This window comes from Podarcis erhardii (assembly GCF_964252035.2).
Source record: "Podarcis erhardii genome assembly, chromosome: 2".
Taxonomy (NCBI): Eukaryota; Metazoa; Chordata; class Lepidosauria; order Squamata; family Lacertidae; genus Podarcis; species Podarcis erhardii.
Window position 1 is genome coordinate 52,674,946 of NC_138498.1, and position 18,526 is coordinate 52,693,471.

Sequence of the window (18,526 nt, forward strand, 5' to 3'; positions counted from 1 at the left end):
GAAAGCAGCACAAATATCAATGGCCTTCACAGAAACAGGCAAGGGATGGATCCCAATGGTTTCAGTGAGGCTGGTTTCATAAATGATGTTGCATTTTAGTCTGAAATGTGTCATTTATGAATGCTGTTAATTGCCGTACAGAAAGTGTAAATGCACTCTTTAAAAACCTAGTGTATGTTTTTGTCATGGTAGCTGATTCATTTGATTTGCAGAAGCAGAAAATGCAAGAAATAATTTATATATTACTTGTGAAAGTGGTGTCATTCATTATTTTTATATTGTACACTATATATTGTCAGTGTACATGTTTTTTTTGAGAGAGTGATAATGTATCTGAATATACCACTGACTTCATTTGATTCAATGTTAGCTTTATCTACTTGAACAAAGGATACATCCTTTGACTTTGGTGCTGAAATAACGTAAACATTATAAAGCAAATAATTAAAAGTCTTCCTTCTTGCTTCAGTGTCTTGAGATAATTGCTCAATAATACTGTCAGGGAACTGCAGCGGCCCAAATCAAATTGATACAGGCTGGCACCTAATATATGTCCTGAGGTGCATACCGTATTTGGTTTTTTTCAAGCAGTTCATTCAGTACTTGTTGGGGCTGTGGCAGATATGGATTATTTCTGGGATAGCTAGAAAAAAAGAAGCCTACCATCAGTGGTATGGTCAAAAGTTGAGGTTCATGCACCTCAGATAATGCATTGCCTTTTTGCTAGCTGAGAAAATCAAGAGCATTCTCTTCCTCTCAGGGTTTATTTTGCACATTCAGGCCTCAAGATTTATCTGAAAGTTGTCTACGAATGGGTCTTCTAGCCACCAATTCTTTCTGATTATTTTGGATCAGTCAAACATCATTGTGGTATTGTACACCTGCCCACCTAGCAGTTCAAAAGCACATCAAAGTGCAAGTAGATAAATAGGTACCACTCCGACGGGAAGGTAAATGACATTTCCATGCGCTGCTCTGGTTCGCCAGAAGCGGCTTAGTCATGCTGGCCACATGACCTGCGGACAAACGCCAGCTCCCTTGGCCTATAGAGCAAGATGAGCGTGCAACCCCAGAGACGTCCATGACTGGACCTAACGGTCAGGGGTACCTTTACCTTTATACTACAGTAAGTGAAAGTACCAAGTGAGGTACTTCTGGAATACTTTATTCATTTCTGGGGTAACATTTGATGTGAGAGAAATCCACAGCAGAGGTGTTTTGCAGCTCACCCAATGGGAAATAATTTTTATTCCAACCTTTTCATGTTACCCTTGAAGCATGACTTTACTCATGCACCCTGTTTTGATCCTCCACATAAGGTGCAAAGCTTCCTTGTTTGTGCCAAGGAACCATGAGTTCCATCTACCACCGAGGACAACTCAGCTGTTGTTTACACCATCACTGATAGAAGAAAGATATGAAAGGGCCATTGACCTTGTGTTAATTGTTGAATTTTGCTCAGATCACCGCAACTTTTGAGTCAGTTCTTGAATATATATAAACTAATCAGCAGCTTGAGGAAGGTTCAAAAGTTCTTATAATAGTATAAAGAATAATATACACAGGCCTGTGTGAGCCTTCTATGCTGGATTTTGTCCAAGGTTGTTACCATTCAATCATGAGAGAACCCTAGTTTTATAAATAAAGCTGACCATAAATTATTTGGAAAACAACTCTGAATTAACATTGCTCTATGGAAAAACACACAAACACAAAGATTTTTAATTGTGCAAAGAAGCCTTTTAAGATCATTAGAGATAAGATAGTGTTGACTACATCTGTGTTCTAGTAACCCCATTTTCACCGGAGGGAGAATATTTGAAAGGGAATTCAGTCCCTTAAGGATTACTGACTCACAGAATTCATCAGTTTGCAAGCTTAGGTATGTCTGACTCTTATGTTTTCATCACAGGTGTCCCCCCCTTTCCCAAATGTACCGGTAATTTACCAAATGCAATGTTCAGTCACACTCTCCATAGAATATCATGTAATATGCATACAAACACACCCTGCAAGGCAGTATGGTCACTTGAAATACACAATATTCCCTGATGTGTGCTGAGTCTCAAGTCAAAAGGGAAAAGTAGATCAAGTGGTTCTTATCTGGTAGATGATTCAATGTGTGCTTAAGTTCATCTGGAGTAGGAGGAGCACAATGTCAAATAAGCATACACCCACTCTTATAGCAGGTGGCGCTTCTCACTCAGGCACTAGCACCTATGCAACTTCTGAACAAAATCGGATGTACATTGTAGGCTTGCCTTTCTTTTCTGGCTCTGCTTTGGCAAGACACACAGAACCTAAGCAGGCGAAAGCTTTCCTAACACGAAGAGCAATTACCGGGGCAACCTTCACTGTGAAGAGCTGGCCGATATGCTCAATAGCTCCTGTTTACTGGGAACAGTCCCTGCTGTCTTCTACCTGTGCAGAAAAAAGAGGGTTGTTACCCTATTTTTACAAGTTGAGGAAATGTTGGGGATGCCTTAAAAAATTTTGTAGAACAAAGTTCTGACTCCTAGAGGTGCATCTTGACCCTAGAACCCCTTTGATGTAATTGTACGCCTGTGGATATGAAAAGCAAGAGGACAGCTGCCTTCCACTCCTCCACCTGATCATTTTTTTCAGATAGTAAATGTTGTTGGATGTGTTTACATCACAGCTATTCTGCAGCATGGACAACCAGCCCCACTATTATTACCTTTTAAAAAGATGTTAAATTTTCAGAGTCGTTTTACTAACACACCCTCCATTAGAAACTACAACAAGGGAGGCTATTGCAAGGTAAATTAATGAAGCATACGGTGGGCTGAAAAGGGCCTTGTAGCAGTGGGGAATAGCAGGGATGGAGGTTCTCTGAAGGTATGGACTCCTCTCTCAAGGCCTCCTGATCTGACAGACTCTGGCTCAGGCCTGGTTATGATCCAGGGGCCTGGGATGGTCTCTAGCATCTCTGCTACTGTGATGGATCAGGATGGTTGCTCCTTGCTTGAATCATTTACTGGCTCCCTGTAATCACCTCATTTTTATGTACTGTAAAATAATATATTTAGTACTTTACCCCCTAGTGACCCATTTTTTGTTAGTCATGTCAGGTTTTATGATTTATGTGTGTACAATTTTGTAAGGAGAACATTAAAAAATTTTTTAAAACCAAATAAAAAACCCTGCACACTAAAGACAGAGCACCACTAAATCTTTCATTCTAATGTGTTAAGTCTGTTACATGTAGGGAAACCTTGACACAAGTGATCATTTCATGAGTGAGAAAACACACACTCAAACACCCTCAAAGGGTGCTCATCAATGGTTCCTCTTCATCCTGGAGAAGAGTGACTAGTGGGGTGCCACAGGGTTCTGTCTTGGGCCCGGTCTTATTCAACATCTTTATCAACGACTTGGATGATGGACTCAAGGGCATCCTGATCAAATTTGCAGATGACACCAAACTGGGAGGGGTGGCTAACACCCCAGAGGACAGGATCACACTTCAAAACGACCTTGACAGACTAGAGAACTGGGCCAAAACAAGCAAGATGAATTTTAACAGGGAGAAATGTAAAGTATTGCACTTGGGCAAAAAAAATGAGAGGCACAAATACAAGATGGGTGAAACCTGGCTTGAGAGCAGTACATGTGAAAAGGATCTAGGAGTCTTGGTTGACCGCAAACTTGACATGAGCCAACAGTGTGATGCGGCAGCTAAAAAAGCCAATGCAATTCTGGGCTGCATCAATAGGAGTATAGCATCTAGATCAAGGGAAGTAATAGTGCCACTGTATTCTGCTCTGGTCAGACCTCACCTGGAGTACTGTGTCCAGTTCTGGGCACCACAGTTCAAGAAGGACACTGACAAACTGGAACGTGTCCAGAGGAGGGCAACCAAAATGGTCAAAGGCCTGGAAACGATGCCTTATGAGGAACGGCTAAGGGAGCTGGGCATGTTTAGCCTGGAGAAGAGGAGGTTAAGGGGTGATATGATAGCCATGTTCAAATATATAAAAGGATGTCACATAGAGGAGGGAGAAAGGTTGTTTTCTGCTGCTCCAGAGAAGCGGACACGGAGCAATGGATCCAAACTACAAGAAAGAAGATTCCACCTAAACATTAGGAAGAACTTCCTGACAGTAAGAGCTGTTCGACAGTGGAATTTGCTGCCAAGGAGTGTGGTGGAGTCTCCTTCTTTGGAGGTCTTTAAGCAGAGGCTTGACAACCATATGTCAGGAGTGCTCTGATGGTGTTTCCTGCTTGGCAGGGGGTTGGACTCGATGGCCCTTGTGATCTCTTCCAACTCTATGATTCTATGACCCCTCAGCTGACACCCCCTGCTATGTATATAATGCTAAATTATATACCGTTATGTATATGAAACTAATTATTTTTTGTAACCTGCCTTGGGACAGTTTTGTCCTGAAAGGTGGCATATAGAATTCCTCAAACAAACAAACATTTTAAAATGCAGCAGCAGCAACAGCAACAACCAAGACCCCACAAACACAAAACCATCTGCAATCTAAAGCAATACAGTCGATAATTCAGTCATGGTTCTTGTAGATTGGCTCTAAAATTTGGAATGCTTGATTGAGCAAGAGGAAGGTAACTTTACACAGGCCATAAATCAAAGCAAATTCCTTGAAAACGCTCTGACTTCAGATTAAAGTACCTAGTCATTGGGTCTTAGTCATACATACTGGCCTTCAGTGTTTCTGAGTCTCTCAAACATGAGGCATGGGTTCAGAATTCAGATACAGTCACATATAATCTATTTAAATTTAGAAAGTGATCAGGAAACTGAAATGTGTTGCTTTTCATTGCAGGGGGAATGAACAAAGTGCAGGAAAACAAGTTATACATTACTAATTGTAATTCTCAGATTCAGCCCCTTTGGTTGCTTGACTCACTGCCTCAGATTCTTCATCTGTAAAATGGCATCTTCTGAGTAATAGTATGAGGATCATTTGGTAACATATGTTGAATGGTTTCTACAGTTATTAACATTACCGCTTGCTGTATTTTCTTAACTGCAAGTAAAATATAATGTTTATTTCAGCTGAGATCATCAACGACAACTAGCTTCCTATGTACTGATCATGTTATCCTCACCTCATTTAAACTCTTGCTTTGCAAGCCTATTTTGGCACGCTCTGGAATGATCTAAGGAACTGCACCCAGCTGGAACACAGTCAAATTCCTGTTTCTTATCTCATACTTTCTAGAAGATTCATGTTATTAAACAATGTGATGACAGGGGTCTTATCTCAGGGCAATAATGTCTTAATGCCTTAGACAGGATAAAACATGGAGCATTGTCAATGTTCTGGCAGTCTTTTGGGGGGGGGGTTGTTGTTTTTAAAAGAATGTGACCTTTTAAAATATAGTCCCCCCCCTCATACATTGTGAAATGTCTGCCAGAAAACTCACCATGGGCTTCCCAAACTTGACTTTATTAATATATGTAGATGAGTAACATTAATCTTACAAGTAAACCAGGTTTATGTAACTCATTTAGAAGAGTGCCCAGCCAAGGTTAAGAACCACTGAGGCTGAATATGCACTATACATTTAAAGCAGCCCTCCCAAATGCTGGGAATTTTAATTTGTTAAGGGAGCTGGGAATTATATCTCTGTGGTGGCTCCAATGCCCAGCATTCTTTGGGGAGAGGAGAAATGTGCTTTAAGTGTAGGCTTAGCAGATCAAGTCTAGAGTCCTGAGGTGAAGTACCTATTAGGATTCTAGGCAGAAAAAAATATTAGTTGGGGAAGGGCTGTAGCTCAGTGGTAGAACCACCTGCTTTGCATGCAGAAGGTCTAGTTCCCAACATCTCCTGGTGGGACTGGGAAAAATCTCTGCCTGAAATCCTGGAAAGCCATTGCCAGTCAGCATGGACAATGGTTTCCTGATAGGATGGGAATTTCTATGTTTGAATGCTATACCCAACAGAGGGTAGAGAAGGTGGCCTCCTGACTCCAGCTAAGGAGCAGGGGCAGATGTGATGCATGTATGTCTGTGTGTGAAGGGCAGCAGTTTTCAGTTTGAGGTAGAGAGGCTGAAAGTGTGTGCTGAGAGCTAGTTTTTCTCTGAAATCTGTGCATAGCTGTCAATGTTTCCCTTTTTAAAAAGGTAATTCTCTTATTCTGAATAGGAGATTCCTCACAAGAAAAGGGAAAGGTTGACAGCTATGAATCTGTTAGTGAACAGATCTGCCTCATTGTAGGAATGCCTGCTTCTTGCTTCCACTTACAGTACGTTCTGCTGCTTTTATTTGTAAATAAGACAAATATGACAAAGATACCGTTTCATGCCTGGCAAACCTGGATAGTGCTTTCCCTGGAAATTTTCGCCACTTGAGGAAGTGGGGAAGTGCAAAAAAAAGCATGCTTTTCCCTTTTCTCCTTTGCTATTACAGTGGTACCTCGGGTTAAGTACTTAATTCGTTCCGGAGGTCTGTACTTAACCTGAAACTGTTCTTAACCTGAAGCACCACTTTAGCTAATGGGGCCTCTCGCTGCCGCTGCGCCGCTGGAGCATGATTTCTGTTCTCATCCTGAAGCAAAGTTCTTAACCTGAAGAACTATTTCTGGGTTACTGGAGTCTGTAACCTGAAGTGTATGTAACCCAAGGTTCCACTGTACATGGTATAGCTTAGGGTTGTCATACGTCCAGAATTTCCGAGACATATCCGTAATACTGCTGTCTCTAGCAGTGTCCGGGCAGAAATCAGTAAAAATGTCTGTGAAAATCCATGTCGTTTTTGCTGATTTTCCATTAAAAAATAGCTCAAAAACGGCATTTCTGTCTGGATTTTCACTGTTTTAAATATGGCAGCCCTAGTGTAGCTAGATGAGTGGCCCTTGAAGAGGGGAGGCATTGACATGGGTAGGACCCACATGATCAGACCTGCCCATGTGATACAAACATCCCTACATTACTGGAGCAGCATTACAGGGGAGCAAACTTCAGGAAATTGACAGCTTTAAAATATATGTATCAACATTTCAATCGGCCTGCACTGTTGAAAAGGCTTCTTTTACATTTATGGCTTTAAAATAAACTTAACTGTCTTTGAGGGTTAATTGGTATTATGATGAATGACTCCTTTTTATACACATCTGTTCTTGATGTGCTTGTGCAATATTATTTATGATGACTGAAAGTAAGAACAAATAAATAATTATCTGTCTAACCTTATTACAAGGTGAAATGTGGACAATGTATTTCTTCCAGTCATTAGGGGTTAATTAGGGCCCCTGATGGGTGACATAATATTTTGATCCAGTGTGGTATAATGGCTATAGTGTTGGGTTGGGTTTTGAAGTGGGAACACACAGGTTCTGAGCACATAAATAGCATAGACAAAAGCAATGGATTTGAAAATTTACATTACATTGTGTTCTTTGCATTGATTACTTCCCAGGATCTGTAATCTGTTATCATTTCCTCTCTGTGCAGGATTGTGGTATAGTATGATTAAATTGATGTGATTCTTCCTGCACTTAAACCTGAAGAGTATCTGAAACAGGCAGAAAACGTGGACGGTACAGGATTCATTGCCTGAATTTTTGTAAACTGTTCTGAAGGTGTTCAATTTTTGAATAATTGTTCACAAGTCAGTTACATTAAGAAATGTAGTATAGTAGCTAAAGTTGCGATCTTATGAAAAGTTATTTGAGATTAAGTCCCTCTTTGTTCCAGTGGAGGCTTCCATGAAGGGGCGCTGGAAGGCAATTTTCTATTATTCCCCCTTCCTTCTGCAGCCCTTGCCCCCCCCCCCCCCGCCGCCCCAGACTACCATGTAGGCCTCTGTACCCATTAACACCACAAAGAAAACCTCCATAGCAATGAAATACGTACAGTGGTACCTCAGGTTAAGTACTTAATTCGTTCCGGAGGTCTGTACTTAACCTGAAACTGTTCTTAACCTGAAGCACCACTTTAGCTAATGGGGCCTCCTGCTGCTGCCGCGCCGCCAGAGCACGATTTCTGTTCTCATCCTGAAGCAAAATTCTCAACCTGAAGCACTATTTCTGGGTTAGCGGAGTCTGTAACCTGAAGCGTATGTAATCTGAAGCATATGTAACCTGAAGCGTATGTAACCCGAGGTACCACTGTATCAACATTCTGCTATAGAATTTATGCATTATCTTTTCAGAAGTTGTACCCACTGATTTAAATTGGATTAACTCCCAGGTAAGCATGTCTCGGGTCACAACCTGAGTAATAAACAAGAGGTTTAAAGACTGTCTCAAGGCAAATCTTAAAAAATGTAGTATAAACACTGACAACTGGGAAACATGGGCCTGCGAGCGCTCCAGTTGGAGAACAGCCTTTATCAAAGGTGTCATGGGCTTTGAAGACACTCGAACTCAGGACGGAAGGGGAAAATGTGCTAAGAGGAAGGCATGCTTGGCAAATCCACACTGTGATCAACTCCTACCTGGAAACCAATGTCCCCACCGTGGAAGGACGTGTGGGTCTAGAATTGGCCTCCATAGTCGCTTACGGACTCATTGTTAAAACCATGTTTATTGGAAGACAATCTTACTGGGCTACAGGAAGATGTTGTCCACTCTTTCACTGCTTGTATTTCAGTATGTGTGAAAGTGCTGTGGCACTCATTCTAGGTTAACTGAAAATTTCAGTAAGACTGGGGTCACATAGCACACCGGTGTCATTTAATGCATGCATCTAGCGCCTATTATTCATTCATTTACTGCCAGCACAGTACTTGTATGCCACCTCTCGGGGCTAGCCCTCCCAAGGCGCCTGACAGCTTATTTAAAACATAAAATCATTATTATACCAACGCGTGTTTACGCAGAATGTGTTCAACGACACTTATTCCTAAGGCACGTACGTAGTAGGATCGTGGCCTTACTGTACAATCTTATAGGTCTACTCAGTTCGATGAGAGTTCGTTATAGACAGAACAAAACAAATTCCTTCCAGTAGCACCTTAAAGACCAACTAAGTCAGTTCTTGGTATGAGCTTTCGTGTGCATGCACACTTCTTCAGATACACGAAAGCTCATACCAAGAACTGACTTAGTTGGTCTTTAAGGTGCTACTGGAAGGAATTTGTTTTGTTTTGACTATGGCAGACCAACACGGCTACCTATCTGTAATTGGAACCGTTATAGACAGGTAAGCGAGCATATTAGGAGCGCATTCTTAAATCACGTGCAAATTGCCCTCCGCTCTGTGCAGACACGTCCGCCTGCGCCCTTTAACCCGTTAAGTTCCCAGCCCTTAAAAGTTTGACGCGTGCATGCGGACGGAGGGTTCCCACCGGCTCGTGCCTACATTCTAGGATCGCCTCCGCCGCCTTTCGCTTCGCTCTGCCCCCAGCGCCCACCTGCCCGCCCCCTTTCCCTCCGCGGCGGAAGCGGCGCGTCGGCCGCTCTCCGGCGCCCAATGAGTTCTTGCTGCGCGTCCTCTGGCCTGGCCGGGCTGGGCCCGTCACTTCCTGGCCCCTGTAGCCGGCACGACCGAGCCTGAAACCCCAGGGAAGAGGAGGTGGAGGTGGCGGCCGTGGAGGCGGAGGAGGAAGAGGAGGAGGAGGGGGGCGGGGAGCAGGGAGGTTGAGCTGCGTTCGCCACCAACATGCCCTTTGATTTCAGGAGGTGAGTGCGGGCGGCGTCCCCAGAAAAGGGGTGTGTGAGAGAATGAATGGATGCATGCATGAGCAGGGAGAGCCGTTGCAGCGAGCGATTGGGGGGCGGGGGGCGCAGTGCACACGGCGACCCGTCCCACCCCGCACCCCCCAATATTAAGCTGGTGCAGCTGTCATCTTTCCCATCCGGAAGTGGGGCGCCACGGTCCCTCCGGTGCGGAGCGCCCCTCTGCGGTGCTCGGTGGACGGGGAAAGGAAAGCGGGTGGGGGTCATCCAATTTATGGGCCCATTTGGGCAGTCGTTCTACTATAAAAATCCATGAAAAAGGCTTAGCCTCGGGTTGTAGAACAAAGCCCGCATCTCACTTCTTTTAAAATTATTCTGATCTTTAATCGAAGGGTAATAAAGATCCTTCTCTACATGGGTGCCAGGCAGAGCAGGCCCCCGCCCCAGCCATAACCCCCTGATCCCTAGATTTCCTTAAAAAAAGGTAGGGGAAGCTGAGTTTCTAGCACTTGTGAGACCTGAGATATGAGGTAAAATGTATAGCTCTCAGATATGAGGCCAAATGTACTCTTCTTCTCTTTTTGGGTGTAATAGTCTGCTCCCCCCATTCAGTGTTTTGCTTTGTCCCACCCCCACTCCTGAAAACATCTGCCAAATGCCCATGTTTCCCTCAAGTCCCTTCTGCCCTATGAATAGTGATTTCTGTACTTGGAGCATGAATATGAGGTAGCAGTCACTGGGACAGATATGGCTTGGAGAAGGTTACGAAGTGGATTCACTTTGCCAACCCCGAGGCAAAAGAAGGTGATGGTGGGAGGCAGTGGTAAAAACTGAGTTTGATGAGCAGGATGCTGTAGGCCGATAGAGTTGACCCACTTATTCCTTCCCCCTTCTTAAAATTGGCTCTCAAGCAAAACTGGGTGCTTCTTAAGGTCATAAAGGGTGCACTGAGATGAGTGACTGACAGCACAATCCTATGCATGTCTACTCAGAAGTCTTAATGAGTTCAGTAGGTATGTAGAAGTCAGAGTGAATTGAAAGGAATAGAAGTGGAAATGCCCAGTAGCTGGTTTGAGATGAGCTCTTTTAGTCCCCAAGATAAAAGCATCGTGACTCAAAGGAGAATAGTAATAAGGTGTGTGTCCTGGACACAGCTGGATAGAACAATAAGAGTTAAGGAGAGTAGGTACATAGGAAAGCTGAGATTTATTTCAATCACACACTCACAAATAGCATGCTGATTTCCCTTTCAACTGTCTGCCAAAGTAGTCTTGGCTGTTATATCAGATGCATTGGTTCCGTCATCAAACTGCTTATGATGCCAGCGAGGTGCCACACATTTCTGGCATAAGTCTTTCGTTCCCATCCCCAACAAATGACGTTCCGTCATTTAGCCCTTCTTTATATCAGCCTTTCTGCCTGTTTCCATAGTGCTATATGAGACTTGTGGACCCTTTTTTTAAAACAATAGTTTGCTGCCATACCTTGTATTCCTTCTGCCCCTGTTCATTCCAGCTAATGTAACATTTTTATTTTGCATTGCAGTCTGAAAAAGACTATATTGTTGCAAAATGGCATTTCCCTTAATCCTTACTATTTTCAGCCTTTATCCCATTGTATTATAAGATCCTCAAATGGATCGGTTGAAATTTGTTCTGTGTTAATAGCAAGCTGTGTTAATATGCAGCAGTGGGAGGGAACCTGTGGTCCCCTATAGATTTTACTGGACTACCACTCCCATCACCTCTTGACCAGCGGCATGCTGGTTGGGGCTGATGGAAGTTGGAGTCTGATAACATCTGGAGGGCTACAGGTCCTCCTCACCCCACACCCCATTTTACAGGATTGCAGGCTTTTAAATTTCACTTTAAAAATGCTTCTTCACTGAAACAGTTCTTCCTTTATTTTGGGGGGTAGATAGTTTGTAGTGCCCTTAAAAAGTTCTTTTTCTGCAACCGAGTGAGACAAGTGAATCTTGTTCTCTGGCTCTTCTGTTGGTAGGCATGCCTGAGAGAGCAGTTTCTGTTTGCTTGTCTCAAGGTGCTTGATGCCAAAGATTCCACAGCCAAGCTTGAAAACCTCATTTGCCCTCATAACACGGGGCAGTTCCCTGTGTACTTCCTTCCACCTGCGTCTTGAGAGGGTACCACCTCTGCATACATTTACTAGGTGTGCTTACATCTTTCCCTGAGGGGTGGGGAAACACAGGTAAGGATGTTATCCTTATAAATGGAAACATGCTATTATTATATAACACTTCAGATGCACCTAGTATTTTGTGAGGTCCCTGCCCCAAGGCCTTATGACATAAGTTAACACACAAGCAGCAGGCATAAAGGGAGGGTGTGGTGGCCTGACGACTGGACATAGGGTGGTTGCATGCAAGGTGTAGTTTTGGAGGAACATGTAGGTGTGTAGAAGGTTAAGGATTTTCCAAACATATTATTATTATTATATAACATGTTACTCTTTCTCCATCAGATACTTCAAGGCACCTGGGTGTGTTGGGGAAGGAAATCTCAGGGTACAGTTGAATAATTCATGCCTCCTTAAACTGGCAATGGAAAAACACTTGTTCTCCACAACACAAACAATGACCAGGAAACATGGGACAATGGCATATATTGTGCTTTTCTTGTCAGTAGAGGTGCCTAATCTCTGCACTTGTTTGACTAACATATATTAAAATTTATTTGGGAAGCTGTCCAGGTACTAATGCTGCTTGTCATGCTCAGCAGGAATTATTATGCAAAGTATTTTGAATAGGAAGCATTATATTAAGAGTGTTTGTCTTTGAGTGAGCCGGAATTTGTTCTGCTCCTGTTGACAAACATGAATACTTGAATGATAAGGAACATTGTTTTATGTTCCCTTTATGCACTTAAAATATGCTGGATTAGTTTGAAACGGATGCTTGGCTAAGGTTTCAGATAGTGCTTTTCTTTAATTTGTGACTTAATTTCCCAATCTCAAATTCTTTAAAAAATAAACAAATCTTTCAGTTGCATTTGTATTTTTCCCTTTTATCTCAGTAGCCTAGAGCAGCAAGCATGGAAGGATTCAATTTTCCCCAAATTCACCAGTATAACTCCTACATAGAACTCTTCCAAATTGGAACCAGAAGTGAATAGGTAATCCATATGGTACAGAAAGCTCCCTTAAACTGAATCAAACTATTGTTCTCTCTTGCTCAGTCTTGGCTACTGCACACTGACTGGCAGCAGTTTCCCAGAATAGACAGGAATCTCTACCTGTAAATCCTGGGGATGGAACCTGAGGCTTTCTGCCTGTAGCTCATGTGTGCTTCCACAGAGCTGCAGCACATAAATATCTCACGTCACCCAACTCCTGCCAGTAGACAGGATGAAATTTCTGAACAGCCTTCAGGGGCTACCATTGGAGTGCATTGTATTAGTCAGGCCTACCTGGCTGATCACAGAGGCAACCAAGCCCCTTTTAGTCATAACCTCTTGCACTGCACCAAAGGGCAGTCATTATTGCATGATTCTTCCTCCCCCTCCTGGTTCCAGACTTGTCCCTCCTGCCACCAATTTTCTTTTAATCTGTTAGATAGAGCTTCCTATTTAGTGCTTAGCTGCACAAACCTGTACATGGAAGTAAGTTCTGCTGTATTCAATGGGGTTTATTGTTGTGAAATTGTGTGCAACATTGCTACTTTAGTTTACCTTTAGAGATGGCAAATATCTTGTTTCTTCCATGCTTGGTTACTTGGAAGTCAGGTGTTTTAAGCTGCCGCAAGAACCTTATTGCTACCTCATTTCTTTCATAAGTTGCCCAGAACGATATGTGGCCTGGAATGTAATATCTGTGTGCCTAAATAGTCCAGTTCTGTTCCCAGCAACTAGACAAACAGTGAAAATGCAGTAGAAATACGCCCCCACACTCCATAAATATCCCTCATTAAAGGAATAGCCCGTCTACAAATGCGCCAAGTAAAGAACCAGAGCTGCAAGCCTTAAGAGTGGAGTCTCTACACAGGCAACACTAAGATGTGAATTTTAAATTATGTATTGATGTACTAGGGTGTGCAGTTTGCTTCTTCCTCCAATGTAGCCTTCTCCAACCTGCTACCTGCCAGATGTTTTGGACTATAGTTGTCAACTGCCTGAGCCAGTGCTGGTCTGGGGTGATTGATGAGAGTTTTAAGTCCAGAATTTCTGGAAGGCACCAGGTTAGAGAAGGTGGCGTACATGGACAGATAAGATTCCCTTTCCTGCCAATTACTATTACTTTCTGATAGCAGATTCCATGATGGCCTGCCTTTGAAATATTGGTTTGCTGCTCTGTGTTAGTTATCTGGTAGCTGACTCAGTGCTTCTTCCACTGCTTCTTTCTTGATTTTTTCCTCTGAGCCCCCCCCCCCCCGAAGGACCTTGACACTTAATCATTTGCTAGTGTATATAGATCTCATATAATTGGCTATTGGGGAAAATAAGTATTTGACAGTGCAATCTTATACATGTCTATTCAGAATCAATCCTCATTTGTGTCCAGTGGGACCTATATTCATGGAAGTATGTTAAGTATTGAACTGTATAAGAAATGGCTTTTCTGGAGAACTGTGTTCGTCTACTGATTTGATAACTTGTACTGCTTGTTCTTCCCATAATCCTTACATAGGCCGTGATAAAGCAGGGCAGTTTATGAGCAAAATTATGTACTAAATTGGTTCTGTAAAGATGTTTGTATAGTCTTCCCATGTGGAACATAATGTTAGTCCTGAGGCTATGCGGCAGTAGGTGTATTTTTTTATAATAAACAAGAGATAAGAGATACAGCCTGTGTAAACTTCTTGTTTAGCAGACCAACTGATATTAATGCTCTGACATTTTGTAGCACCTAGTGACAATGGTAAGTACCTGGTGGTCACTTATAAATGTAACTTCAGTCAGAGCAATTTCTGACCATTTACATCATGCAACAGGGATGGGGGGAAACCTTTTCTAGCCCAAGGGCTACAAGCTAGTGATGGATGGGTTTAGAGGCAAAAGTGGGTGTGACCACAGATATGACCCTTTAACCTTTTCCAGTAGACTTCATTCCAAGAAGTCTCTCCATCCTCTATTTGGGCGAGTAAGATGCACTGACACAGTTCAAGGACACATTCCAGCCAGGTAAAAAGCACCTGAGGGCATGGAGGAAGGCTGGTGGGGGAATGTGGCATGGAGAGAGTCCCAAGTGCCAGATAGAGGGGCTTCATTAGGCATCTAGGCCTCAAGTTCCTTACCTCTGCAAGGGCTTATGATGCTACGGCAGCTCTTTGTATGGGTACCCAAAGTCAAAAAGGATCTTATAGAGCTGGAAAGGGTGTGGAAAAGGACAGCCAAAACTATCATGGGGTTGAAGCGTCTAACCTACAAAAGCACCTGAGGCTAAAGCACCTGAGGCGTTTTAGATCTGGAAAAAGATGGCTAGAGCTCCATCTATTCCCCCCACCCCCTTATTGGATGTCCCTATGCTGGGAGGTACATCCTACTCATTTGGTGCTAACTGACCATATTTTCTACTAAATATAGAATTGTAGAGTTGGAAGGGACCCCGAAAGTCATCTAGTCCAGCCCCCTGCAATGTAGGAATATAACACAGAAAAGAGAGATGGGGTGGCGTGAGGGACTGTAAAGCTGTAATTCTCACTTTTGACATTACAGTGGTACCTCAGGTTAAGTACTTAATTCGTTCCAGAGATCTGTTCTTAACCTGAAACTGTTCTTAACCTGAAGCACCACTTTAGCTAATGGGGCCTCCTGCTGCTACTGCGCCGCCGGAGCCCAATTTCTGTTCTTATCCTGAAGCAAAGTTCTTAACCTGAAGCACTATTTCTGGGTTAGCAGAGTGTGTAACCTGAAGCGTATGTAACCTGTGGTACCACTGTACCACGTCTGTGATATCATTGTTTCAAGGGCAACCTGCTTATGGTAGCTTCTCCTGAACGTAGTTATGAGCGGTGGAGGCTGTGGGTGAAGGTGAGTGTGAATGATGAGCAGATTATATATAGGCATCTGTGTTTGCTCATGGAAAATAGCAAAATGTGTATTAATGATGATCTTATCCATTGAACGGCAGTGTGTAAGAATAATTTCACAATGACTGTGTTGCTAATTTTACTTTGCTTCTAAAACTGTTTTCTAAACAGTTGCTTTGATTAGTGACCAGCACTCTGAGTTTGGCGAGCAAACTGGTGACCTGAGATAGCTTGTTGGTAAAGTAACAGAAATTCATTACAAAGGTGCCAGTTTTAATGATGAAGAGAAGAATCTATTAATTTGCTTGCTCAAGTGTACAAGAAAGTCAAAATACATGAAATACAGTACATGCTAACTTTTTGGATTAAATTTAAAAATTTAGTTTTGTAGCTAGTAACATTTGTGTGTAGTGGAAGCAGAGGATGAGAAACCATTTTACACTATCAGTGGGTTATATAAAGGTCTCTACATTTGCATAAACCTAATGGAATTACTGTGATTCACTGCACATAAAACCTCGTATTTTAGCTCTTAAGTGAAAAGGATTTTTGGACTTTTGACTTGTTTTCCTTACTATTGGACCTAAAGCAGTTACTCTGAAATTAAAATTTGAGAGCCCTTATAAAATGTATTATATAAACTTATGTGACCCAATTCTAATCTCAGGTTGATGTTAATTTGGCAAAAGCCTCTATATAATAAAATAGAAATCTGGACTTAGTTAGGAAGTCTCTAGTAATTTTTTTGTGGCTGGTTAGTAAGAACTTAACAAGAGCAACTGTCTTTCTCTCTTCTTAGCTGCAAAATGTGGGTGACTCTGGCTGGAAAATTACCGTATTTTTCGCTCTATAACACGCACCCGACCATAACACGCACATAGTTTTTAGAGGAGGAAAACAAGAAAAAAAAATTCTAAACGAAACAGTGGATGTATGATTTTTGTGGTTCATGCTATGGCCACAGACATGTGATCTGACAGTGAGTTTGAGGTAGCCCAATGCAAAAATCCCACTCAGCGGCTCTTCTCCCGCTTTGCTGTTTCAAAGCGAGCCACAGAGGAGGGAAGGAATGGGAACCATGGATCCTCTGCTTACGACTTCAGCAGATCCCCCCGCCATCCGTAGGCATTCGCTCCATAACACGCACAGACATTTCACCTTACTTTCTAGGAGGAAAAAAGTGAGTGTTATGGTGCAAAAAATACGGTAGGTTATAAATATGTCTGAAAGCCAGGTGTTGTGGTTGACTTGAGGTAATGCCGTATAAACATAAAATATTGTTCTATTCCACATGTGGTATTTTAGTGCCCAGACTGCACTGTGCGCAGTATGATTTAAATAGGGTTTGTGATGTCATCTGTCCTTATTAAGGAGATACTTAGAAATATTTTTGTAGCGCTTTCTTCTCATATAGTACATCCCAGAATGTTGCTGTATAACTCAGCATCTCCTCAATATCCTATCTTTACCAGAAATAAGCAGTACTTGGGTAAGTTGCTAAGGGACTGCTGAGAGAAAAGGTTACGTAATGGGCCCTTTCTGCAGTGGCCCTCCATTTGTGGAATGCTCTCCCCAGTGAGGTTTGTCTGGCGCCTTCGTTATATATATTTTAGGCTCCTGGCAAAACATTGCTCTTCAACCAAGCATTGGGATGATTACTATTCTACAGCCTTTTAAATGTCTTGGGAGAGGGGGTTATTGTTCTGTTGTTTCTGTTTTAACTACTTATTTGTGCTTTTATCTTGTGTTTTTTTTTCTTGTGGAGCACCCTAAGATGAAGGGCAGAATATAAATCTAATAAATAAAAATATATATTAACATATCTTTGCAAATGACTTGCCACTTAAACCTTGAAAAGAATGATGTTTCACCACAATATTATTTATTAAACAATTTCCTGAAATTAGATTGACTAGAATATTATGCCATGAGCTTTTGTAGGCTCTGGTTCTGTTTTGTCAGAGGAAGGAAGTAATTGACTGAGAAGGCAGCAGGTAGGTTTAATATGAAATGTTTGTAACTACCTCGTGAGAATATCAAAATTATTGAGGTCTTTCTCCATTAGTTAGAAATTTGACATAAGCACAATTCAAGAAATCTTTCTTAGTTGCAAAGTGTAGATCATGAGCTTCAGGACATCTTCACATGTACAGTGGTACCTTGATTTAAGAACAGCTTAGTTTATGAACAACTTGGATTAAGAATGCTGCAGACCTGTAAGTAGGTGTTTTGGTTTGTGAACTTTGCCTTGGAATAAGAACATGTTCCGCTTCCTGTTGAGTGTGTTCCATTTGTAAATTGAGTCCTGCGCTGCTATGGAAAAGCACGCCTTGCTTTAAGAACACTTTGGTTTAAGAACGGACTTCCGCAACGGATTAAGTTCGTAAACCAAGGTACCACTGTACCTGTATGAGAAGCCAGTATTCTATTGCAGAGCATGCTATAGCACATGGGGCAGATTGTACTGCTGAAGGGTCCCTTTGTCCTTTTCAGCCAATACCAGGTATTTGATTGGGAAGGATTTCTAGTGGCAGTCATAAATGGCAGCTCACAGAACACAAAGTGAATTTGCTAATATAAGTGTGAATTGAGGGACAGTGGCTCACACAGTGTTAAAGGTATGGAAACTAGATAAACAATTGTGAATTTGGATTAAAAATTGCCTCGTTTCTAATAAAAAAACCTTAAATTTTTTAAAATTGGATTTTAAATTTTAAATTTAAAAAATCTGATTTTAATGCAAACCGTTAGAAGTTTAATTTACAGTTTAATTCAAAACTGAATCAGTGTCACTCTTATCAAAACACACTGAATTAAAATCCTACTTTTCTCTTACAAACAAACAAACAAACAAACAACCTCATACCATGGTGGGAAATATCTGACTGGTCATATATCATAATTATGACACAAAGATAATGTGTTGAC

General features: G+C 42.1%; 1 protein-coding gene across 1 annotated transcript in view; it reads left to right on the top strand.

Moving 5' to 3' along the window:
* Window positions 1–9,342: 9,342 nt before the first annotated feature.
* Window positions 9,343–18,526, top strand: part of ERGIC1 (endoplasmic reticulum-golgi intermediate compartment 1) — a 74,636-nt gene continuing 65,452 nt past the window's right edge. The window contains exon 1 of the mRNA XM_081852182.1: window positions 9,343–9,618. Within this exon, the coding sequence (XP_081708308.1) occupies window positions 9,599–9,618 (20 nt within the window). The 5' untranslated portion in view covers window positions 9,343–9,598. The remainder of the gene's footprint in view (window positions 9,619–18,526) is intronic.